This window comes from Girardinichthys multiradiatus, chromosome 19 (genome assembly GCF_021462225.1).
Source record: "Girardinichthys multiradiatus isolate DD_20200921_A chromosome 19, DD_fGirMul_XY1, whole genome shotgun sequence".
NCBI lineage: Eukaryota > Metazoa > Chordata > Actinopteri > Cyprinodontiformes > Goodeidae > Girardinichthys > Girardinichthys multiradiatus.
Window position 1 is genome coordinate 643,508 of NC_061811.1, and position 26,493 is coordinate 670,000.

The 26,493-nt window shown below is 50.3% G+C and overlaps 1 protein-coding gene across 1 annotated transcript in view; it reads right to left on the reverse strand.

Moving 5' to 3' along the window:
* pals1a (protein associated with LIN7 1, MAGUK p55 family member a) overlaps positions 1 to 26,493 on the reverse strand; it is a 39,147-nt gene that overhangs the window by 2,952 nt on the left and 9,702 nt on the right. Inside the window, exons 2-14 of the mRNA XM_047345567.1 lie at positions 18,275 to 18,585; positions 12,814 to 12,991; positions 12,322 to 12,422; positions 10,007 to 10,114; positions 8,303 to 8,380; positions 8,080 to 8,220; positions 7,838 to 7,999; positions 7,650 to 7,727; positions 7,370 to 7,553; positions 7,164 to 7,235; positions 6,825 to 6,887; positions 933 to 1,097; positions 337 to 426 (exon numbers count right to left, since the gene is read on the reverse strand). Of these exons, the coding sequence (XP_047201523.1) occupies positions 337 to 426; positions 933 to 1,097; positions 6,825 to 6,887; positions 7,164 to 7,235; positions 7,370 to 7,553; positions 7,650 to 7,727; positions 7,838 to 7,999; positions 8,080 to 8,220; positions 8,303 to 8,380; positions 10,007 to 10,114; positions 12,322 to 12,422; positions 12,814 to 12,991; positions 18,275 to 18,484 (1,630 nt within the window). The 5' untranslated portion in view covers positions 18,485 to 18,585. The remainder of the gene's footprint in view (positions 1 to 336; positions 427 to 932; positions 1,098 to 6,824; positions 6,888 to 7,163; positions 7,236 to 7,369; positions 7,554 to 7,649; positions 7,728 to 7,837; positions 8,000 to 8,079; positions 8,221 to 8,302; positions 8,381 to 10,006; positions 10,115 to 12,321; positions 12,423 to 12,813; positions 12,992 to 18,274; positions 18,586 to 26,493) is intronic.

Consider the following 26,493-nt stretch of genomic DNA (forward strand, 5'->3'; position numbering starts at 1 on the left):
GTAAAGAAAAGAAAGGAGTCTGGGTCAATTTTCCTCATGGTCGTTCATCTGTCAGAGAGCATCTCCTCAGGTTCATGTGGGTCCAAAACAAGCTGTTCTGCTCCAGTTTTCCACCTCATTGTCAACATTTAAAAACCACTGAAAACATTTCAACCCAAAATGATCCACTGTTCAAACTGCAAAAAGCATTTCTACTGAATGCAGGAGTTATGGCCCAAAAACCTGAAGCAGGGAGAACTTTTATGGATCCAACACAAAAACGTCTTCATTAAATAAGAGCAGAAATCAGTGAAATGAACACAAGGTCGTCAACGTGTTGAAGACATGAAGGCTTACCAGATGTTAGTTCTGCTTCAAAGGCCTGACGGGACACAAAGTGGTAATCTCGACCACTGACCTCACCTTCTCGACGGCTCCGTGTGGTGTCTACTCACACACACACACACACACACACACACACACACACACACACACACACACACACACACCAAAAATACAAGACAGACACGAAAACTGTAAGACAGAACAAAACGAGGCAATGACACAAAATAAATATATGCATGAATACATAAAAAGAGAAATCAAATATGGCAAATAAAAACAATGAAGAAATACAGATTAAAAATGTAAAAATATTAGAGAAAATACAAATTAAAAGACAAAGTATATGGAAAAATTGTAAACCTAATTCAAATGTCAAAAAAATAAAAAAAATAAAAACAGTAAATCTTTTAATTGTAAAGAAAAAGAAAATATAGAAAATTGTAAAAAATAATTTATTCTGTAAGCAAAAACACTTTTGTAAAGAATGAATAAAAATACTAAATACTACTAAAATGTTCAGAAGACTAGAAATGGAAGTTAGAGTCCATTTCCTGCAGGACTTGGTGGCTTCAGCCACTAATTTGTTTATATGGCAGAGAAACTCTTACGAGGCACAGCTCCAGCGAAGCGTTCTGGTTGGTTGTTGAGGAGTCTCTGCCTTAGCTCCGCCTGCCCACAGGTGTTTGGACCAATCAGAGCGACCGGACGCTTCCTATTAGCCGGTTGGTGATAAAGAGCCATCTCCTCATAAGTCAGAATTTCATCATCAAGATCTGGACCAAAGCAAAAGATAGAGTTGTTTTCATACAGATGAACAATGTATGAGCAGATGCTCTGTTCTGAAGAATCTGAAGAACCTGCTCGTTAGAACCTTTTCTAGATTTAGACTTAGTAAAGCTCCAGGTTAGAGCTTCAGTTCGGCTTCTCGTCGTCGTCTTCTGCTTATCCGGGACCGGGTCGCGGGGGCAGCAGACTCAGCAGAGACGCCCAGACGTCCCTCTCTCCAGACACCTCCTCCAGTTCCTCCAGGGGGAGCCCAAGGCGTTCCCAGGCCAGCCGAGAGACATAGTCCCTCCAGCGTGTCCTGGGCCATCCCCTGGGCCTCCTCCCGGTGGGACGTGCCTGGAACACCTCCCGAGGAAGGCGTCCAGGAGACATCCGGTATAGATGCCCGAGCCACCTCAACTGGCTCCTCTCGATGTGGAGGAGCAGCGGCTCTACTCCGAGCTCCTCCAGGATGACCAAGCTCCTCACCCTATCTCTAAGGGAGTGCCCGGCCACCCTACGGAGGAAGCTCATTTCAGCCGCTTGTATCCGGGATCTCGTTCTTTCGGTCATGACCCAAAGTTCATGGCCATAGGTGAGGGTAGGAACGTAGACCGACCGGGAAATCGAGAGCTTTGCTTTTCGGCTCAGCTCTCTCTTCACCACAATGGACCGGCACAGCGCCCCCATTACTGTGGCAGCCGCACCGATCCGTCTGTCGATCTCCCGCTCCATTCTTCCCTCACTCGTGAACAAGACCCCGAGATACTTAAACTCCTCCACTTGAGGCAGGAACTCCCCTCCAACCTGAAGAGGACAAGCCACACTTTTCTGGTCGAGTACCATGGCCTCGGACTTGGAGGAGCTGATCTTCATCCCTGCCGCTTCACACTCGGCTGCGAACCGCCCCAGCGCATGCTGTAGGTCTTGGCTAGAGGGGGCCAGCAGGACCACGTCAACTGCAAAAAGAAGAGACGAAATCCACTAGTCCCCAAACCAGACCCCCTCCGGCCCTTAGCTGCATCTAGAAATCCTGTCCATAAAAGTTATGAACAGGACCGGTGACAAAGGGCAGCCCTGCCGGAGTCCAACATGCACCGGGAACAGGTCCGACTTAGTGCCGGCAATGCGGACCAAACTCCTGCTCCGCTCGTACAGAGACCGGATGGCCCCTAATAAAGGGCCCCCGATTCCATACTCCTGGAGCACCCCCCACAGGGCATCACAAGGGACACAGTCGGATGCCTTCTCCAGGTCCACAAAACACATGAACCCTCGAGTACCCTGTAGAGGGTATAGAGCTGGTCCAGTGTTCCACGGCCGGGACGAAAACCACACTGCTCCTCCTGAAGCCGAGGTTCGACTATCGGTCGGACTCTCCTCTCCAATACCCTGGTATAGGCCTTACCAGGGAGGCTGAGGAGTGTGATCCCCCTGTAGTTGGAACACACCCTCCGGTCCCAATTCTTATGAAGGGGGACCACCACCCCAGTCTGCCAGTCCAGAGGCACTGTCCCCGACCGCCACGCAATGTTGAAGAGGCGTGTCAACCATGACAGCCCTACAACATCCAGAGACTTGAGGTATTCAGGGCGGATCTCATCCACCCTCGAAGCCTTGCCACCGCGGAGCTTTTTAACCACCTCGGTGACTTCAGCCTGGATGATGAAAGAGTCCAACCCCGAGTCCCCAGCCTCTGTTTCCACCACGGAATGCGTGATGGCAGGATTGAGGAGATCCTCGAAGTACTCCTTCCACCGCCCGATAATGTCCTCAGTCGAGGTCAGCAGTCTCCTGCCCCCACTATAAACAGTGTTGGCAAAGCACTGCTTCCCCCTCCTGAGGCGCCGGACGGTTTGCCAGAATCGCTTCGAGGCCAACCGGTAGTCCTTCTCCATGGCCTCACCGAACTCTTCCCAGGCCCTAGTTTTTGCTTCTGCCACAGCCCGGGCCGCAGCACGCTTGACCTCACGGTACCCGTCAGCCGCCTCAGGAGTCCCACAAGCCAACCACAGCCGATAGGACTCCTTCATCAGCTTGACAGCATCCCTTACTGCCGGTGTCCACCACCGGGTTCTGGGATTGCCGCCGCAACAGGAACCGCAGACCTTACGGCCGCAGCTACGGGCAGCAGCATCGACAATAGATGCGGAGAACATGGTCCACTCGGACTCTATATCTCCAACATCCCCCGGGATCTGGTCAAAGCTCTCCCGGAGGTGGGAGTTGAATACATCCCTGGCCGAGGGCTCCGCCAGGCGTTCCCAGCAGACCCTCACTTTGCGCTTGGGCCTGCCAAGTCTGTCCGGCTTTCTCCTCCTCCAGCGAATCCAACTCACCACCAGGTGATGATCAGTGGACAGCTCAGCCCCTCTCTTCACCCGAGTGTCCAAAACATGCGGCCGAAGGTCTGATGATACGACAACACCCTAGACCTCCTGCCTAGGGTGTCCTGGTGCCAAGTGCACTGATGGACACCCTTATGTTTGAACATGGTGTTCGTTATGGACAACCCGTGACTAGCACAGAAGTCCAATAATAAAACACCGCTTGGATTCAGATTGGGGAGGCCATTCCTCCCGATCGCGCCTCTCCAAGTGTCACTGTCGTTTCCCACGTGGGCGTTGAAGTCCCCCAGCAGAATAATGGAGTCCCCGAGAGGAGCACTATCCAGCACCCCCGACAGGGACGCCAAGAAGGCCGGGTACTCTGCACTACCACTCGGCCCGTAGGCTGAAATGATAGTCAGAGACCTCTCCCCAACCCGAAGGTGAAAGGATACGACCCTCTCATCCACTGGGGTAAACCCCAACACGAGACGGCTGAGCTGGGGGGCAACAAGCAAACCCACACCAGCCCGCCGCCTCTCCCCATGGACCACTCCAGAGTAGAAGAGAGTCCAACCCCTCTCAAGGAGATGGGTTCCAGAGCCCACGCTGAGCGTGGAGGTGAGCCCGACTATTTCTAGTCAATATCTCTTGACCTTCCGCACCAGCTCAGGCTCCTTGCCCCCCAGCAAAGTGACATTCCACGTCCCTAGAGCCAGCCTAAGCATCCGGGGATCTAAAACAACAGAGATTCTGAGCTCAAACAGCTCCTTGGAGCGTGCTTGTTCAGAAGTTCTGTTAGACAAAGAGGTGCCTGACTGTTAAACACTTAAAAGCTGAAATTAAAATCTTAAAATCAACCCTGAAACGTACAAGCAACCAGTGCAGGTGAGACAACATGGAGGTAATGTGCTCACGTCACATATTGCTCGTTAGCAGACGGGCAGCAGCGTTTTGGACCAGCTGCAAGATTCCTCACAGCAGGACATTTATAAGAGAACCAATATTCCTGCTGCATCCTGAAAGCAGATCAGGTTGGCCAGAAACTGTCACCTCTGTCTTATTTCCATTTAAATGCAAGAAGTTTATCTCCATCCAAGTTTTAATGTCGTTTAAAACAGTTGACCAGATTCTGTACAGACTGGCTTGCTCTTCTCAACGGGAGATACATTTTCAGATCATCTGCAAAACAATGAAAATATTTACCATACTTCCTAAGAACTGACACCAAAGGAAGCAAATACAATGAGAACAGAATAGGTCCTAGGATGGAGCCTTGAGGCACAACTCATAGGGGCCTCAAAAAACTGAACCAGATTGACTGAAAATATTTATATGCAGCATTTATCCTAAAACATTTAGTGCTGCCCTCTTTGGTTGAACGGTGGCTACTGCAGGTGAATTTTCTACTGGTTGAAACGGTCCAGACGGGTCCATGTCTACCCACAGCTCCAAAACCATCTCACTCAGACACGCCCCCATAGCGAGTCAGGAGTTGGACCTGTGAGCATTGATGATAGCGTTTTAGACCTTTGATCAGATGCTTTACTGGAGATAATATAAATGTAGATGTGAGTGTAAATGTTCTGAAAGTCTGTTACTGCTTTGAATGTTAGCCCAAACTGGACCCATTCTGTCCTCCACTGCCTCAGCAGCGCCAGCTTCGGGCATCTCTGACTCAGCGCCTTGAGCCAGCGGCTCGGACTGGTAAGGCTCAGGCCCGCTGGGCTCCATAAAGCCTCCCTCAACCTCTGGTGACGAGGGGGTTGATAAATCCTCCACCTCCAAAGATCTGTCTGTGGTGAACCTACCAGCGTCGCTCTCCATGTTTCAACATGTCAAATGAAGCTAGCTGCCACTTTCCCTCGTCCTCCTGACCACACCCCCACTTAACCCCTTCTGCTCATCCCCACACTTGGCCACGCCCCTCCATGTCTTTTGGCACCGCCCACTTTGGTGGCATTTTTCTGAATGTGTTTTGGGGGCGGGGTTATGATTTAACATCAGGTTTAGTTCCACTTAATGAGGGAACCAGGAAGAAGTTTTAACTTGAACTGTAAACTTTCAAAATAAGAGCCCATCTCTGTCAGTTTAATTTCAGGGTAGTAGAATCAGTTTTTTTACAGAACAAAGTATATAAATGTTGGTAGAAAGTCTGTTACTGATGAATTGACACAATTTAAAAAATCTTTTTCTTTGCTGTTTGCGTGACTTATGCTCCTTTTCCACTGGCTCGATTTGGCCCTACTCGACTCCACTCGGCTCACTTTGCGAGTGTTTCCATTACTGTTTTTTCAGTACCGGTTCCTACTTTTTTGGTCTCTGTTCCTGAGCAAGTACAACCGGGGCTGAGTCGGGACTACATGTGACGTGACCAGACTGCTGTTTACTGATTGGCCGTGGGAGGAGTAGAAAAGAGAAGGTTTTCGTTGAGACAGTGCAGGGAAAAGGCCGGAGCAGGTCATACATGAAACTTTACCATTTACGGGTCATAAACTAGCCTGAAGGCTGACAGAAAAGAAGAAGGAGACATCAGCTTTCTGAATTACAGCAGGCAGAGCGCTGTATTTAATAACGTCCTAAATCAGCTGATTACACACAAAAAATCAGCTGTTCAGAGGCACAAACATTTCCCCCAAAACACACCACAATGAACCAACGTGTTTGGTTCTGACATTTATTGACGGTCCTTCAGAGAACCAGCGTCTGCAGGAGGAGGGAGCAGGCAGAGAGCAGCTGCCCGTAATCAGACTGCTTGCATCGGGTCAAACTGGAGGAAGAGTCCGCTGAATCTGCAGAACACAAAGATCCAACATCCAACCTAAAACTAACTTCAAAAGGTAAAAAGTTTGCAGTTTTGCGCTTTTAAGTCCTGGTCCTTGTTATTACCATGGCTGAGGCAAAAACTTCCTCATAAAGCCCAAAATTGTAACTTCTTCAGGGAAACTGTGAAGCTTCATCATCCAGACAGCAGCGTCTCTCCTCTCTGCTTCACCTCTCCTCCCGCCCTAACATCAGAACCCTGAGCCCTATTGTATGCGTTCTGGCAGGGCTGTGGTCCAGATGATTATCCCAGTGGATCATTTTAGACATAAAAACATAGTTAAGACATTCCTGCATATATATTAATACAAACGTAATTAGTATTTAGTTTTTGTTTTTCCGTTTCACGCAGATTACTTTAATGTGACAATATAACACAGTAATGTTAATAGCACCACAGCTATATTCATGGCTGGAGGCGGGACTTCAGTCGCCATAGCTTCAGCCGTCGGTGGAAACACAACAGTTACCGTACCGAGTAGAGCGAAACCAAGTAGAGCGGAGCTGCGCCGGCTAAAACGAGCCAGTGAAAAGGGGCAATAGATCATGGAGAGAACCATGATGGAGACATGAGACGGGCCGTACCGTCGTTCCTGTGGGAGTACAGCAGCTTCTTCCGTTTCCTCTTCTTGGCGCACCAAAGCTTCCCTGTGGGGGAACAAAAGCCCAACGTTTAAACCAAGAGATGAGTCTGTTCTGGGTGTAATAAAATATTCAGTCACTTTCAGAATATTAGTTTCCTGGACACTACCAAATATTTATTCTTTAGATTTGAATTCCCTGTTCTGCTTAGCTTAGCGGTTAGCCACATCTGATCTTTCTCCTCCCTTAGCTTATCTCAGATTATCGTAATTTATCTTATTGTAGCTGTGTTTGCCTTAGCTTAACTTAGCCCAGCTAATCTTATTATCTTTTGTGACTCACCAGGTTTCTCAGACTCCTTGTCTTCTTCTATGGTCTGCTTCATGGCTTCTCTTTGCTGCTGGAAGGTCTTCCCTGTCGTATACACAAACGAAGACCATCAAAACCCCTCTGAAACTGAGCTGAACACCTAGTTTAACTGTGCCAAAGTGAGTCAGAGCGACAGATCGTTGGAAAAATCCAGAGGATCAGCAGATCAGCAGCTCTACCTGGAACCAGCCCAGCTAGCGGTTGGTTATCCTCATCCCCGTCTCTGTAAGCTTGCCACCAGTTGGGATCTGCTTGGCTGATAACGTGGAGAATATCTCCTTTCTGGAAGGATAAGCCCAGCTCTCTGCATGGCACATACGGGTCATCAGAGGGGTCATAGTCAAAGTGGGCCTTTACATGAATCTGGGGAAGTGGGGACGACAAACAGGAGGCAGATTTACGCCTGGACGCTGGAACAGTCAAGCTGTTAAGGGTGAAAGCTGAACAAGCAGGACTTACCACGGTCTCTTTAGGAGGAGGGGGCTTGGTCTGAGCGCTGGGAATTAACACAAAGGTCAGGAGGCCATGCATGTCGGCCTGTTACACACACAGCAGCATGGTCACTGAACAATTAACAGCCTCATTTCTATTCGGATGCTTTGCTCACACTCGCTGAGTGGTCCTTCTGAAGTGTGTAAAATACTCACAAGAATGTCAAACACTTGGTTGACGTCCTTTCCTCTGATCTCGATGCCGTTGATCTCCAGGATTTCATCTCCCTCAGACAGAAGTCCGCTGTGTTCAGCTGCTCCTCCCCGAACAATACGACTGATGACAACGCTGTCCATCTCATTACGAACTGTTGCTCCCTGCATAACAAACACTGAGTGTAAGGCAATGAGGTGGTGGACAGGAGTTGAGCTGAGTGGAACAGGTATCTCCAGCTTACCAGTGGAACATCTTGAGCTTTTTCTATGCGAACAATCTTCACGGTCTCTCCTCCCCACTGAGTAAAAGTTTTTCCTTCAACCGGCTGAGACTCAGGCTCCATTTCTCCCTCTGCTATGCTGTCATGGGCCAGAAGCAACGACTGCAAAATGAAAAACAAGTCTGCTGAAGAACACGTGGAAGAACTTTGAAACGGTTGACCAGCAGCTTTAATGTTTCTGGACCTGGATGTGTGTGTCTGACAGCAGGCTGAGCAGCTCCAGTCCTTCTTTACTCTGACAGGACTGCATGAGGTTCCTGACCTGAAACCACAAAGACACCACTCATGGTCTAACCTCAGACATTTAGATGCTGCAATGACCTTAGAGTAACAACTGTTGCTGCCCATCAACCTGGGAAGGGTCATAAGGTCATCTCCAAACCAAGGTCCATCATTCTGCAGAAAGGAACATTCTTCCCAAGAGGAAAACATCTCAGACAGCTGCCAGTCTTCCCAGGAGTGGATGTCCAGCAGATTCAGCCCAAGGTCAGAGCGTGAAGCTCAGAGACATGAACAAAGACCCAAGACTCTACGTGCCGCCGAAGGAGGTTCGGTTCTATCTACGAGCCGCCGAAGAAGGTTCGGTTCTATGTGCCGCCGAAGGAGGTTCGGTTCTACCTATGTGCTGCCGAAGGAGGTTCGGTTCTACGTGCCGCCGAAGGAGGTTCGGTTCTATCTATGTGCTGCCGAAGGAGGTTTGGTTCTATCAACGAGCCGCCGAAGAAGGTTCGGTTCTATGTGCCGCCGAAGGAGGTTCGGTTCTACCTATGTGCTGCCGAAGGAGGTTCGGTTCTACGTGCCGCCGAAGGAGGTTCGGTTCTATCTATGTGCTGCCGAAGGAGGTTCGGTTCTACGTGCCGCCGAAGGAGGTTCGGTTCTATCTACGAGCCGCCGAAGAAGGTTTGGTACTATGTGCCGCCGAAGGAGGTTCGGTTCTACCTATGTGCCGCCGAAGAAGGTTCGGTTCTATGTGCCGCCGAAGGAGGTTCGGTTCTATCTATGTGCTGCCGAAGAAGGTTCGGTTCTATCTATGTGCTGCCGAAGAAGGTTCGGTTCTACCTATGTGCTGCCAAAGGAGGTTCGGTTCTACGTGCCGCCGAAGGAGGTTCGGTTCTACGTGCCGCCGAAGGAGGTTCGGTTCTACGTGCCGCCGAAGGAGGTTCGGTTCTACGTGCCGCCGAAGGAGGTTCGGTTCTACGTGCCGCCGAAGGAGGTTCTGCTCTACGTGCCGCCGAAGGAGGTTCGGTTCTACGTGCCGCCGAAGGAGGTTCGGTTCTACGTGCCGCCGAAGGAGGTTCTGCTCTACGTGCCGCCGAAGGAGGTTCTGCTCTACGTGCCGCCGAAGGAGGTTCTGCTCTACGTGCCGCCGAAGTAGGTTCGGTTCTCCGTACCGCCGAAGGAGGTTCGGTTCTCCGTGCCGCCGAAGGAGGTTCTGCTCTACGTGCCGCCGAAGGAGGTTCTGTTCTACGTGCCGCCAAAGGAGGTGAGGTTCTACGGGCTATCGAAGGAGGTTCTACGGGCTGCCGGGTCATGATGTGGAGTACTGAAATAACACAAGCTTAACACTGGGCTAAAATGGAAGCTGAAATTGATCTGAACAGAATTCTCCACAGTCTTGGTTCTTCTCCACCTCATTACTGAGACAAAGGCCTGCAGAGGGAACATAAGCTCTTCTCTTTGGAAGCCCACTGCAGGGCAGGGTGAGGAGATGCCAACATGAAGCAGGAATAATGCAGCAGCATCTCATAATGAGATTCCTGTGAAATGAGCCAGGAGCTAACTCAGCACCCAGCCTGTCCATCCTGTCCCAGGAGACTCACTCCGAGGACATTTGGCAGATTTATGACATTTACATGAATGAACTTGAGAGATGAATGTGGATGTGTACCTCCATGGCCAGTGGCTGCGCCTGCTGTGTTTGTGGGAAAGGAGGAGAGGGTTGATGCATGCTGGAGGCCACAGCATTATGGATCTTCAGTGCTGACTGGAAGTCAGCCTGCAGGGGAATGACAACAGAAGACACCAAGAGATCCAGTCCAGTTAGTTTCAGATTCAGGCAGGTTTTATAAAAATGTCACAGACTAACAGAACTTTCTCATCCCTGCTGCTTTTAATCATTTATGGAATCATCTGTTGATGCTACAAAATAAAGCCCAATTCATGACAACATTATTGATTCATGACCTGTGAGCCAGAACCAGAATTTCAGCAGTGACTACATTTGGCTTCTGATTTAGCAGCCAAGATGGAGGTTAGCAGATTATTAGATGTTCTGGTAGCTCGTCTCAGAACACCAGCAGAAAACAGGTCCTGGCTCCAACCTTTCCACAACATGACACAATTATTCCTCAAGTTTTTCATTTTATTTTTAGCCTCCAAAATCTAGGTTTGTAATTAAAAAAATGATTAGGCATAAATATTTAAAGCAAATACAGGTCCTTCTCAAAATATTAGCATATTGTGATAAAGTTCATTATTTTCCATAATGTCATGATGAAAATTTAACATTCAAATATTTTAGATTCATTGCACACTAACTGAAATATTTCAGGTCTTTTATTGTCTTAATACGGATGATTTTGGCATACAGCTCATGAAAACCCAAAATTCCTATCTCACAAAATTAGCATATTTCATCCGACCAATAAAAGAAAAGTGTTTTTAATACAAAAAACGTCAACCTTCAAATAATCATGTACAGTTATGCACTCAATACTTGGTCGGGAATCCTTTTGCAGAAATGACTGCTTCAATGCGGCGTGGCATGGAGGCAATCAGCCTGTGGCACTGCTGAGGTCTTATGGAGGCCCAGGATGCTTCGATAGCGGCCTTTAGCTCATCCAGAGTGTTGGGTCTTGAGTCTCTCAACGTTCTCTTCACAATATCCCACAGATTCTCTATGTGGTTCAGGTCAGGAGAGTTGGCAGGCCAATTGAGCACAGTGATACCATGGTCAGTAAACCATTTACCAGTGGTTTTGGCACTGTGAGCAGGTGCCAGGTCGTGCTGAAAAATGAAATCTTCATCTCCATAAAGCTTTTCAGCAGATGGAAGCATGAAGTGCTCCAAAACCTCCTGATAGCTAGCTGCATTGACCCTGCCCTTGATAAAATACAGTGGACCAACACCAGCAGCTGACACGGCACCCCAGACCATCACTGACTGTGGGTACTTGACACTGGACTTCTGGTATTTTGGCATTTCCTTCTCCCCAGTCTTCCTCCAGACTCTGGCACCTTGATTTCTGAATGACATGCAGAATTTGCTTTCATCCGAAAAAAGTACTTTGGACCACTGAGCAACAGTCCAGTGCTGCTTCTCTGTAGCCCAGGTCAGGCGCTTCTGCCGCTGTTTCTGGTTCAAAAGTGGCTTGACCTGGGGAATGCGGCACCTGTAGCCCATTTCCTGCACACGCCTGTGCACGGTGGCTCTGGATGTTTCTACTCCAGACTCAGTCCACTGCTTCCGCAGGACCCCCAAGGTCTGGAATCGGCCCTTCTCCACAATCTTCCTCAGGGTCCGGTCACCTCTTCTCGTTGTGCAGCGTTTTCTGCCACACTTTTTCCTTCCCACAGACTTCCCACTGAGGTGCCTTGATACAGCACTCTGGGAACAGCCTATTCGTTCAGAAATGTCTTTCTGTGTCTTACCCTCTTGCTTGAGGGTGTCAATAGTGGCCTTCTGGACAGCAGTCAGGTCGGCAGTCTTACCCATGATTGGGGTTTTGAGTGATGAACCAGGCTGGGAGTTTTAAAGGCCTCAGGAATCTTTTGCAGGTGTTTAGAGTTAACTCGTTGATTCAGATGATTAGGTTCATAGCTCGTTTAGAGACCCTTTTAATGATATGCTAATTTTGTGAGATAGGAATTTTGGGTTTTCATGAGCTGTATGCCAAAATCATCCGTATTAAGACAATAAAAGACCTGAAATATTTCAGTTAGTGTGCAATGAATCTAAAATATATGAATGTTAAATTTTCATCATGACATTATGGAAAATAATGAACTTTATCACAATATGCTAATATTTTGAGAAGGACCTGTACTTTCTTCTAGATTTAAAGACAGTAGACCTCTAGAGTGTAGTTTATTCACCTGGAACACTGTCTTAAAGGGATTTCTGTTTTTTACAGATATGAAGATGATGAAGCTCTTCCAGCACAGACATAAACAGATCAGATACGCTAACTCCCTGTGATTTTACCTTGTTGAGCAGAGCGAGAACCAGCTCTATGTCATTCTGGCTCTGCTGGTCAGACAGGCAGCCTCGGACCTGCTTCAGCGACAACAGCAGCTCCTCCAGCTCTGCAGGAACACATTCATTTCACACCATCAACCCTCAGCAGACCTTCAGGAACCAAACCAGACATCAGATGAAACTGAAAGCTTGTTTTACACGTTTTCAGGGTGTTTAAAGCTCCAGATGAATGTGTGTGTCAACAAAGTTTTAATTAAGTCGCTCTCTAAAGCCTCTCTTGTGCTGCTCTCCCTCCCTGAGGAATTTCCTCCCTGACAGGACATTTCTTCCCTACATGCTGATCAAACCAGCTTTGTACTCCCTCCATGTCTCCTTCCTTCCTTCCCTCCCTCCCTCTCTCCTTCCCTCCCTCCTTCCTTCCTTCCCTCCCTCCCTCCCTCCCTGTGGGCTTGCTTGGAGAAGCAGGCTGTCGTTTCCCAGACTGTGTGTGTGTTTTACCCAGCAGCGCCTGACTCTGCTGGCTGCTGAGCGATGGCTGCTGCGGTATCAGTGAGTCCTGAAGGAACGTGGGGTTGTCGATCCCAACGTGTGGATTCTGGGAGAGCTTCCTGAGTCTGAGCGAGGCGTTCAGGTCCAGCTGCCGGCCCTCCTCCTCTCTGCGCCGCCGTAGATCCTCCTACCACACAAACAGAGGATACAATATTAGCTGAGGTGTCCCCTTTAAATTGGTTCTGACACCCTCCAAGGTCTACCAAGCTCCAACCTAGTAGTCCTTGGTAGACCCAGTCTCCACCTCCAGAATGGATTAATCCATAAGGTTCCTCTCTCCTGCTTTCCCTCTGGATTTCCTGCTTAGGATGGAAAGAACCAGATCCTGGCCAGGTTCTGCCTTAGAAATAAGAGGAGGAGCTCAACCATCTAAGATAAGCTCATAGAAGAGCTGCTGCTCCTCCATACTGAAGTAGTCAGCTGAGATGGTTGATCTGTTCAGGATGATCCTGGAGGTTTTTGAAGAGCAGCCCACTGGGAGGAGACTCCGGGTCAGATCTAAGACTCCATGGAGTTACTGTACATCTCCACTGACCTGGAGACACCTGAGGATCCATCCTGACAAGCCGGAGTTTGCTGCTGTGGAGATGGATGTTAGCTGAGAGGACATCACTGCTGATTATTACAAGGATGATGTTGGTTATGATGAACCTACATTTCCCTCCTACTGTCTCCACCCTGCCTACGTCACGTCTCCTACTGTCTCCACCCTGCCTACGTCACGTCTCCTAATGTCTCCACCCTGCCTACGTCACGTCTCCTACTGTCTCCACCCTGCCTACGTCACGTCTCCTAATGTCTCCACCCTGCCTACGTCACGTCTCATACTGTCTACACCCTGCCTACGTCACGTCTCCTACTGTCTCCACCCTGCCTACGTCACGTCTCCTACTGTCTCCACCCTGCCTACGTCACGTCTCCTACTGTCTCCACCCTGCCTACGTCACGTCTCCTAATGTCTCCACCCTGCCTACGTCACGTCTCCTACTGTCTCCACCCTGCCTACGTCATGTCTCCTAATGTCTCCACCCTGCCTACGTCACGTCTCCTAATGTCTCCACCCTGCCTACGTCACGTCTCCTACTGTCTCCACCCTGCCTACGCCACGTCTCATACTGTCTACACCCTGCCTACGTCACGTCTCCTACTGTCTCCACCCTGCCTACGCCACGTCTCATACTGTCTACACCCTGCCTACGTCACGTCTCCTACTGTCTCCACCATGCCTACGCCACGTCTCATACTGTCTCCACCCTGCCTACGCCACGTCTCATACTGTCTACACCCTGCCTACGTCACGTCTCATACTGTCTCCACCCTGCCTACGTCACGTCTCCTACTGTCTCCACCCTGCCTACGCCACGTCTCATACTGTCTACACCCTGCCTACGTCACGTCTCATACTGTCTCCACCCTGCCTACGTCACGTCTCCTACTGTCTCCACCCTGCCTACGCCACGTCTCCTACTGTCTCCACCCTGCCTACGCCACGTCTCATACTGTCTCCACCCTGCCTACGCCACGTCTCATACTGTCTACACCCTGCCTACGTCACGTCTCCTACTGTCTCCACCCTGCCTACGTCACGTCTCCTAATGTCTCCACCCTGCCTACGTCACGTCTCCTACTGTCTCCACCCTGCCTACGTCATGTCTCCTAATGTCTCCACCCTGCCTACGTCACGTCTCCTAATGTCTCCACCCTGCCTACGTCACGTCTCCTACTGTCTCCACCCTGCCTACGCCACGTCTCATACTGTCTACACCCTGCCTACGTCACGTCTCCTACTGTCTCCACCATGCCTACGCCACGTCTCATACTGTCTCCACCCTGCCTACGCCACGTCTCATACTGTCTACACCCTGCCTACGTCACGTCTCATACTGTCTCCACCCTGCCTACGTCACGTCTCCTACTGTCTCCACCCTGCCTACGCCACGTCTCATACTGTCTACACCCTGCCTACGTCACGTCTCATACTGTCTCCACCCTGCCTACGTCACGTCTCCTACTGTCTCCACCCTGCCTACGCCACGTCTCATACTGTCTCCACCCTGCCTACGCCACGTCTCATACTGTCTACACCCTGCCTACGCCACGTCTCATACTGTCTACACCCTGCCTACGTCACGTCTCCTACTGTCTCCACCCTGCCTACGCCACGTCTCATACTGTCTCCACCCTGCCTACGCCACGTCTCATACTGTCTACACCCTGCCTACGTCACGTCTCCTACTGTCTCCACCCTGCCTACGCCACGTCTCATACTGTCTACACCCTGCCTACGCCACGTCTCATACTGTCTACACCCTGCCTACGTCACGTCTCATACTGTCTACACCCTGCCTACGTCACGTCTCATACTGTCTACACCCTGCCTACGTCACGTCTCATACTGTCTACACCCTGCCTACGTCACGTCTCTTACTGTCTCCACCCTGCCTACGCCACGTCTCATACTGTCTACACCCTGCCTACGTCACGTCTCCTACTGTCTCCACCCTGCCTACGCCACGTCTCATACTGTCTACACCCTGCCTACGCCACGTCTCATACTGTCTACACCCTGCCTACGTCACGTCTCCTACTGTCTCCACCCTGCCTACGTCACGTCTCCTACTGTCTCCACCCTGCCTACGCCACGTCTCATACTGTCTACACCCTGCCTACGCCACGTCTCATACTGTCTACACCCTGCCTACGTCACGTCTCCTACTGTCTCCACCCTGCCTACGTCACGTCTCCTACTGTCTACACCCTGCCTACGTCATGTCTCCTACTGTCTACACCCTGCCTACGCCACGTCTCCTACTGTCTACACCCTGCCTACGTCACGTCTCCTACTGTCTACACCCTGCCTACGCCACGTCTCCTACTGTCTACACCCTGCCTACGTCACGTCTCCTACTGTCTACACCCTGCCTACGCCACGTCTCCTACTGTCTCCACCCTGCCTACGTCACGTCTCCTACTGTCTACACCCTGCCTACGCCACGTCTCCTACTGTCTACACCCTGCCTACGTCACGTCTCCTACTGTCTCCACCCTGCCTACGCCACATCTCCTACTGTCTCCACCCTGCCTACGTCACGTCTCATACTGTCTACACCCTGCCTACGTCACGTCTCCTACTGTCTCCACCCTGCCTACGCCACGTCTCATACTGTCTACACCCTGCCTACGCCACGTCTCCTACTGTCTCCACCCTGCCTACGCCACGTCTCATACTGTCTACACCCTGCCTACGCCACGTCTCCTACTGTCTCCACCCTGCCTACGCCACGTCTCATACTGTCTACACCCTGCCTACGCCACGTCTCCTACTGTCTCCACCCTGCCTACGTCACGTCTCCTACTGTCTCCACCCTGCCTACGCCACGTCTCCTACTGTCTACACCCTGCCTACGTCACGTCTCCTACTGTCTCCACCCTGCCTACGTCACGTCTCCTACTGTCTCCACCCTGCCTACGCCACGTCTCATACTGTCTACACCCTGCCTACGTCACGTCTCCTACTGTCTCCACCCTGCCTACGTCACGTCTCCTACTGTCTCCACCCTGCCTAAGCCACGTCTCATACTGTCTACACCCTGCCTACGTCACGTCTCCTACTGTCTCCACGCTGCCTACGCCACGTCTCCTACTGTCTCCACCCTGCCTACGCCACGTCTCCTACTGTCTACACCCTGCCTAAGCCACGTCTCATACTGTCTACACCCTGCCTACGCCACGTCTCCTACTGTCTACACCCTGCCTACGCCACGTCTCCTACTGTCTACACCCTGCCTACGCCACGTCTCCTACTGTCTACACCCTGCCTACGCCACGTCTCCTACTGTCTACACCCTGCCTACGCCACGTCTCCTACTGTCTCCACCCTGCCTACGCCACGTCTCCTACTGTCTCCACCCTGCCTAAGCCACGTCTCATACTGTCTACACCCTGCCTACGCCACGTCTCCTACTGTCTACACCCTGCCTAAGCCACGTCTCCTACTGTCTCCACCCTGCCTACGCCACGTCTCCTACTGTCTACACCCTGTCTACGTCACGTCTCCTACTGTCTCCACCCTGCCTATGTCACGTCTCCTACTGTCTCCACCCTGCCTACGCCACGTCTCATACTGTCTCCACCCTGCCTACGCCACGTCTCATACTGTCTACACCCTGCCTACGTCACGTCTCCTACTGTCTCCACCCTGCCTACGTCACGTCTCCTACTGTCTCCACCCTGCCTACGCCACGTCTCCTACTGTCTCCACCCTGCCTACGCCACGTCTCCTACTGTCTACACCCTGCCTAAGCCACGTCTCATACTGTCTACACCCTGCCTACGCCACGTCTCCTACTGTCTACACCCTGCCTACGCCACGTCTCCTACTGTCTACACCCTGCCTACGCCACGTCTCCTACTGTCTACACCCTGCCTACGCCACGTCTCCTACTGTCTACACCCTGCCTACGCCACGTCTCCTACTGTCTCCACCCTGCCTACGCCACGTCTCCTACTGTCTCCACCCTGCCTAAGCCACGTCTCATACTGTCTACACCCTGCCTACGCCACGTCTCCTACTGTCTACACCCTGCCTACGCCACGTCTCCTACTGTCTCCACCCTGCCTACGCCACGTCTCCTACTGTCTACACCCTGTCTACGTCACGTCTCCTACTGTCTCCACCCTGCCTATGTCACGTCTCCTACTGTCTCCACCCTGCCTACGCCACGTCTCATACTGTCTCCACCCTGCCTACGCCACGTCTCATACTGTCTACACCCTGTCTACGTCACGTCTCCTACTGTCTCCACCCTGCCTACGTCACGTCTCCTACTGTCTCCACCCTGCCTACGCCACGTCTCATACTGTCTCCACCCTGCCTACGCCACGTCTCATACCGTCTCCAGCCTCGTCACACGGACACACAATAAAAACAAAACAACAATAATAAAATTAAGGAACTGAATCCATACCAGATACTTGAAAATAAACACAAATGTTAAGTTGTTTATTGTTGTGCTAACAGGGAAATAAGCTTTTTAAACGACCTTTTATCTGAATGTAGAATGAACTGGTTTTGTCCTAAATGAGAGAGGAAAAATATTGGACTGTAACTGGTTAAATTGTTCTGCCACGGTATCAAAAATGAGATTAAGTATTTTTCTGAACATAGGAATCAAGTTTGAAATGCTAGTATCATAGGAACATTGGTAGGGACATACCCCAAAGACACGCAGCTGTAACTGCAGCTAAAGATGTTTCTACAGACCAGAGCTGGAATCTCTTTGGTGCAGAAAAGATCTGGAGCACATTTAGAAAGACTATGTTAACACCTCCACCATAGACTATTGTTCCAAACAGAAATACATCAAATCCACTCATTCAGTAAAGAGATGCTGTATGTCTATGAAGGTACCTGGTGCTGTCGTATCCTCTCCAGCTGTGCAGACCGTCGGACCGGCAGCGTACGGCTCCCGAGCTCCCCTGGACAGTCCACAGCCATTTCCCGGTGCTGCTGTCCTCCCCTGGCCTCTTCATCTCCTCCTCGTCCTCCTCCTCCCTCCCCGCCAACATGACCGTTCAGGTGGGAGGTTGTCATCCTTGATACGCTTTGGGCACCGAGCATGTGATTTATGAGCTGCACGGGTGCTAAGGTTATATTATGTCGGGATATTTGGAAAGTCTAGGAGGGTAGTTCAGTAAACAAGGCAGCCATGACATCATCACCTACGGAGAAAGAAAACTACATTAGTGATCTAATTCTTCTTGTTTTTCTTAATAGTCTGTTATCTCCAACATCTGGTGAACAAAGGGGCTTCTCAGAGATAAAGGGAATCACAAGCAGTGAAACAGGATGTAAAGGCGTTAATCAGATTACCTAAACCACTTTATTTGTAGGTAAGTAAATAAAGCAGTTGGTCCACGTGAGTTTGGAAACCCAAGCTAGGCATCACCTTCTTAGGGCTGAAACCCTGACTTCTATTAAGGTCTTATCTGGTAACACATAACTTAAAGATCCAATTTTTAAACTGGTTCAGTGGTTCTTCTCTTTAGGAGCCTTTTAATGCCTAAATTCCTCATTAGTCAGAGTTAAAGGGCCATAACTGTGAAAGCGATCAGGTCCAGAACAGAAAATTATTTAAAAAGCCACAAAAGTTCTAAAACTGTGGTTCCACTGTCACTCATGTTGTCATGCATGCTGGTGTATCGACATACATGTGCTTATGGTGTCCCCATCAAGTCTTTGAAGCATGTGTGCTGCTTTTGAAGTGCTGCCACTCTGAATAGTGTCTGTGTATTGGGAATCAAGGTGTGGAATTCACAGTGTTCTGCTGGGTCAGCACCAGTACATAACCTCTCATTAAATCATCTTTTTTTATTTGCATAAAGGATCCACTAGACTGCAGGTGACATTCAAGTCTGCCATGACTGCCCCAAGTGGTCAAATAATTATTAGCTTAATTAATCAGAAAGTAGGTCCTACCATCAGTTTCACCTTCAGTATCAAGCATCCTCTGTGCCAAGGTGGACACCTGAATGGTGTCAGGTGAGATTAGGGAGGATGTCATTGCTGAGATTTTTGGTAATCTGTTGCACTGTTTCTGAGAGGTTTACATGGTGGGAGCTGCAGCGCTCATGTGGAGGAATTTTTCCGAAGCATGTGTGCTAGCCTGTCTCATCTGCTGATTAGACAATGTAAGCTACAATTTAAGAGACTTTGGTTCCAAGTATGGGCCAAAAACTGAACTCCTATTTTTATTTAATACCTTTTCAATATCCCCTCCTTGAACCACAACCTTAACGTGGTGGAGGGGTTTGAGTGCTCAAATGATCCTAGAGGCTATGTTGTCTGGGGCCTAAATGCCCCTGGTAGGGTCTCCCATGGCAAACAGGCTCTAGGTGATGGGTCAGACAAAGAGTGGTTCAAGAATCCCTCATGAAGAAAAAAATATCGAGGCACGTGACGTCGCCCGGTACGGCGGAGCCGGGGTCCCACCCTGGAGCCGGGGTCCCACCCTGGAGCCAGGCCTGGGGTCGGGACTCGTCGGAGAGCGCCTGGTGGCCGGGTTGCTCCTCGCGGGACCCGGCCGGGCCAAGCCCGAACGAGAGACGCGAGGCCATCCCCCAGTGGGCCCACCACCTGCAGGGGGAACCGTGAGGGACCGGTGCAAAGAGGATTGGGTGGCGGACGAAGGTGGAGACCTCAGCGGCCCGATCCCCGGATGCTTAGGCTGGCTCTAGGGACATGGAATGTCACCTCGCTGGGGGGGAAGGAGCCTGAGCTTGTGCGGGAGGTCGAGAGATATCGACTAGAAATAGTCGGGCTTGCCTCCACGCACAGCGTGGGCTCTGGAACCCATCTCCTTGAGAGGGGTTGGACTCTGTTCTACTCTGGAGTGGCCCACGGGGAGAGGCGGCGGGCTGGTGTGGGTTTGCTTGTTGCCCCCCAGCTCAGGTGTCTCGTGTTGGGGTTTACCCCAGTGGATGAGAGGGTCGTATCCCTGCGCCTTCGGGTTGGGGAGAGGTCTCTGACTATCATTTCAGCCTACGGGCCGAGTGGTAGTGCAGAGTACCCGGCCTTCTTGGCGTCCCTGTCGGTGGTGCTGGATAGTGCCCCTCCTGGGGACTCCATTATTCTGCTGGGAGACTTCAACGCCCACGTGGGGAACGACAGTGACACCTGGAGAGGCGTGATCAGGAGGAATGGCCTCCCCGATCTGAATCCGAGTGGTGTTTTGTTATTGGACTTCTGTGCTAGTCACGGATTGTCCATAACGAACACCATGTTCAAACATAAGGGTGTCCATCAGTGCACTTGGCACCAGGACACCCTGGGCAGGAGGTCGATGATCGACTTTGTTGTCGTATCATCAGATCTTCGGCCGCATGTTTTGGACACTCAGGTGAAGAGAGGGGCTGAGCTGTCCACTGATCACCACCTGGTGGTGAGTTGGATCCACTGGAGGAGGAGAAAGCCAGTCAGACTTGGCAGGCCCAAGCGCATAGTGAGGGTCTGCTGGGAACGTCTGGCGGAGCCCTCGGCCAGGGATGTATTCAACTCCCACCTCCGGGAGAGCTTTGACCAGATCCCGGGGGATGTTGGAGACATAGAGTCCGAGTGGACCATGTTCTCTGCATCTATTGTCGATGCTGCTGCCCGTAGCTGTGGTCGTAAGGTCTGCGGTGCCTGTCGCGGCGGCAATCCCAGAACCCGGTGGTGGACACCGGCAGTAAGGGATGCTGTTAAGCTGAAGAAGGAGCCCTATCGGCTGTGGTTGGCTTGTGGGACTCCTGAGGCGTCTGACGGGTACCGTGAGGTCAAGCGTGCTGCGGCCCGGGCTGTGGCAGAGGCAAAAACTCGGGCCTGGGAGGAGTTCGGTGAGGCCATGGAGAAGGACTACCGGTTGGCCTCGAAGCGATTCTGGCAAACCGTCCGGCGCCTCAGGAGGGGGAAGCAGTGCTTCGCCAACACTGTTTATAGTGGGGGCGGGAGACTGCTGACCTCGACTGAGGACATTATCGGGCGGTGGAAGGAGTACTTCGAGGATCTCTCCTCAATCCTGCCATCACGCATTCCGTGGTGGAAACAGAGGCTGGGGACTCGGGGTTGGACTTTTTCATCACCCAGGCTGAAGTCACCGAGGTGGTTAAAAAGGTCCGCGGTGGCAAGGCTTCGGGGGTGGATAAGATCCGCCCTGAGTACCTCAAGTCTCTGGATGTTGTAGGGCTGTCATGGTTGACACGCCTCTTCAACATTGCGTGGCGGTCGGGGACAGTGCCTCTGGACTGGCAGACTGGGGTGGTGGTCCCCCTTCATAAGAATTGGGACCGGAGGGTGTGTTCCAACTACAGGGGGATCACACTCCTCAGCCTCCCTGGTAAGGCCTATACCAGGGTATTGGAGAGGAGTGTCCGACAGATAGTCGAACCTCGGCTTCAGGAGGAGCAGTGAGGTTTTCGTCCCGGCCGTGGAACACTGGACCAGCTCTATACCCTCTACAGGGTGCTCGAGGGTTCATGTGAGTTTGCCCAACCGGTCCACATGTGTTTTGTGGACCTGGAGAAGGCATTTGACTGTGTCTCTCGTGATGCCCTGTGGGGGGTGCTCCAGGAGTATGGAATCGGGGGCCCTTTACTAGGGGCCATTCGGTCCCTGTACGAGCGGAGCAGGAGTTTGGTCAGCATTGCCGGCACTAAGTCGGACCTGTTCCCAGTGCATGTTGGACTCCGGCAGGGCTGCCCTTTGTCACCGGTCCTGTTCATAACTTTTATGGACAGGATTTAGATGCAGCTAAGGGCCGGAGGGGGTCGGGTTTGGGGACCAGTGGATTTCGTCTCTTCTTTTTGCAGATGACGTGGTCCTGCTGGCCCCCTGTAGCCAAGACTTACAGCATGCGCTGGGGCGGTTCGCAGCCGAGTGTGAAGCGGCTGGGATGAAGATCAGCTCCTCCAAGTCCGAGGCCATGGTACTCGACCGGAAAAGGGTGGCTTGTCTTCTTCAGGTAGGAGGGGAGTTCCTGCCTCAAGTGGAGGAGTTTATGTATCTCGGGGTCTTGTTCATGAGTGAGGGAAGAATGGAGCGGGAGATCGACAGACGGATCGGTGCAGCTGCCACAGTAATGGGGGCGCTGTGCCGGTCCGTTGTGGTGAAGAGAGAGCTGAGCCGAAAAGCAAAGCTCTCGATTTACTGGTCGGTCTACGTTCCTACCCTAAACCTATGGTCATGAACTTTGGGTCATGACCGAAAGAACGAGATCCCAGATAGAAGTGGCTGAAATGAGCTTCCTCCGTAGGGTGGCCGGGCACTCCCTTAGAGATAGGGTGAGGAGCTCGGCCATCCGGGAGGAGCTCGGAGTAGAGCCGCTGCTCCTCCACATCGAGAGGAGCCAGTTGAGGTGGCTCGAGCATCTATACCGGATGCCTCCTGGACGCCTTCCTCGGGAGATGTTCCAGGCACGTCCCACCGGGAGGAGGCCCAGGGGATGGCCCAGGACACGCTGGAGGGACTATGTCTCTCGGCTGGCCTGGGAACGCCTTGGGCTCCCCCTGGAGGAACTGGAGGAGGTGTCTGGGGAGAGGGACGTCTGGGCGTCTCTGCTGAGTCTGCTGCCCCCGTGACCCGGTCCCGGGTAAGCGGAAGACGACGAGTACGAGTACCTTTTCAATATGAATCAAGGCAGAGCTTTGAAATCAATCTATTTCAAACATGGTTGGAAAATAAGAGTGAAAGAAACAGATAAATTCAACTGCACGTACATTCAAAAAATATTTCATATAATTCACAGCATAACAGCTCAATGTTACGTTGGAAGAAGCATAATCCTTTCATGTGGACGTGACATTTTGCAGACATGTGGAACGGTCTAGTTTTCTACTAAACACGGGCTAATTTAATGTTTCAATGTATCAATGTTATGCCTGTGGTGTAATTGATCACGTCTTAATCTCAGTGTGCACCACTGAGTAGCAGCTGTTTTATCACTATGACCAGCTTGAAAACAGGGAAAAAGACCTATAAGGAGGAGAGCTGCAACCCAACAGAATCACTATAAGTTCATTTTATCTGTTCCCAAATAAATAAATAAAAAATGAGGTAGAGAAAAAAGTGATTTCATAAATCGGATATAGACGATAGAGTTCAGCAAGAACTCTGATCATAACATGGCATCCAGCTCAGCAGCAGAGTTTTATTCGTTTTAACCAGTGAGTGTGACTCAGTATCATTTCTTCAGGTGCATCTCAGTAAATATCAGCACCATCTCGTTCTGTGGAGCTGCTGGTGGTGGTCAGTGGGAGGAGACGAAACGAGATGAATGGAGGCGATGTAAAAATAAACAGAGTGATGGATGGATGCCTTATCTTCCAGAACCACAACCTGTCTGATATCTCCACCCAGCAGGGGTGCAGCCACACGGACCTGACAGCGCTCCCATGCTGCAGCAGGGAGGAATGCCAGGCGGCTCTGGGAGCTGAATTCCTCAGATGGGGGAAGGGAGAGCAGACAATCGGTACTCTACATGTTCTTAGTTACTTTTCAAGGTGAAATACACCAAGCATTTTCCACTGGTTTTAAACAAAAACGTGTTTTTCTGGTTATTCTACTTCCTGCAGAGCAACCATTCACTCAGAGATACTGAGTTTCTCTGGATTCTTCTCCAGTGGTTTGGGATCATTTGGAGCAGCAACATGTCATCAAATTAGATTATTATCAAAACGTTTTTTCACTGATTCAATTTAAAAAAAGTCTAATTCATAATCTATAGATCTATTCCACACAGAGTGATATATTTTAACAGTTTATTTCACTCCATGTTGTTGATTCTGATTCACAGCTCATGAAGACAACATCCAGTTTCTTAGTAATTAGTTTATTGCATCATACTAATAAATGTGTTCTACTGAAAAGTACCTCCATGTTATGTATCTACACTCAGTACTTGGCCTGGGCTCCTTTTGCATGAATTACTGCATCAATGCATTGTGTCACGGAGGAGATGAGCCTGTGGTTCTGTTGAGGTGTTCAAAGAAATGCTAAATTTACTTCTTTATGAAAGAGGACTTTAGACCATGTGTAAAAATCCAGTCCTTTTCACACTTTTTCCTTCCACTGAACTTTCCATGAATATGCTTGGACAGAGCACTTTAAACAACCAGCTTCTTTAGAAATGAGCATCTTCTGGTCAACTTTCAGGTCAGCATTCTTCACTATGACTGAAGTCCATAAGACTTTCACTGGTTTGATGTAATATTTTTATTTTCTGAATTTTGGGTTTTCATTTGTTGTTAGGCAGAATGATCAGCAATAACAGAAATGAACACTTATCATATAAAAATCTGTGTAATTAATCTATACAAGCATTTTTTTTTTTTTTTAATGAAGTAACTGAAATCCTCCTGATTTAAAAGAGGTGCTCCAGTAACATCTCTGGTTCCAGTTAGAACTCGGTTGGATGTTCTTCTCTCAGCTGACACCAGTCATTGAGACACACAAATATGGACTTTCAGACTGGGTTCCCACACATTTTCCATGACGAACTGTACCAAAGGGCTGTAGTGAGAACACAGAGGATGACAACATCAAACCAATCATTACGACTGGTAACAGTCCAGTTTTACAGACTGGGATTGGTCCCTGTCATTTACCTGACCTCTCTGCAGAGAGGGTGAGAAGCAGCAGCAGAACGAGGCCACCATCATGGTCAGATAAGGTCTCTGGGGCCTTGAAACGGTGATAAAGAGCCTGCAGTGTGAGTGTTCATGTCTGCTGCTCAGACACCACTGAGCAGAGGAGTTCAAGTACCTCCTCACAGAGACAATCCTTCAGCCATGAAGACTATGAAGTGGGACTGAAAATGAAACCCCCAGACCTCCTTAAGAACTTGCACCAACAAAACCACAAATCATTATGTTATTCTTGTTAATTAGCACAGAGCTGAGAGGTAAAACCCCAGAGAACACATCACGATTTAAAAGTGGACCATTTCATACATCTGCAGCCTCTCAGAAACATGCAGCTTTCAGATTTATCCAAACATGACCCAGAAATATCCAGGAATGTGTCCAAACCACCAAAACAGGCCCCAAAGCTTTCCTTAACCACCCTGAAGTTCCTGACGCTCCAAACAATGGGTTTCAGCCTGAGATATAAGGGTCCATGCACCCTGCTGGCCCGGTCCAGGGACCGGTAAAAGTGAGAATTCACACCTTCAGTTGGCCTGGTTTGCTTTCACACAGACACTATCTAGGCTGGACCAGACAAGGTCAGGCAGTTGCAACGGATCGTTTCGGGGCAGTACTGGACTGTCAGTCAGTCAGTCATTTTCTACCGCTTATTCCATAGTGGGTCGTGGGGACCTGGTGCCTATCTCCAGCAGTCTATGGGCGAGAGGCAGGGTTCACCCTGGACAGATCGCCGGTCCATCGCAGGGCAACACACAAACAACCACACACACACTCATTCATATACCTAAGGTCAATTTAAAGTGACCAATTAACCTAACAGGCATGTCTTTGGACTGTGGGAGGAAGCCGGAGTACCCGGTGAGAACCCACTGATCGAGAAGAAAAAAGGCACGAAAAAGAAAGTCCGTCTCATCGGGTTCTGTTCTGTTTGGTACTCTGGTGTTCAGATATAGTTGTGTGCCTGCAGCTCTTCACTACTCCACAAACCCCTACGAGACATCTGGACTTCTTGTCTTCGGATTCATGCTTTACCTTGTTTTTCCACTTCTCCTCCTCCTCAGATGTTCTGCTCTAACATTTAATCCTTTTGTCCTGCTGTTGGTATGCTGGCCCAGCATGAATTCACTGCAGTCGATCCTCTCCAGGGTCCAGATAAACCTTGCCAAGACCATCAGTTGTAGCAGTGCCAGAAACCTGTTCTTTGGTCTGTTTCAGGGTCCGGGACGGGTTCACATCGGCGTGATCTGCTCCAAAAACTGGACACAAAGCGCTCCAAAGGTCCGGTGTGGAATCAGTGTTAAATCCTCTTGGTACAGAGTGTTTTACAGAAGGTTCATTGGTCCAGTCCTGGAACCAGATCCTGGTGTTCTACCGATCCCTGGACTGGACCAGCTGTGTGAATGCGCCCTTAAGGAAAATACTGATAAAGTCCAAATATATCTGTAAAAGCAG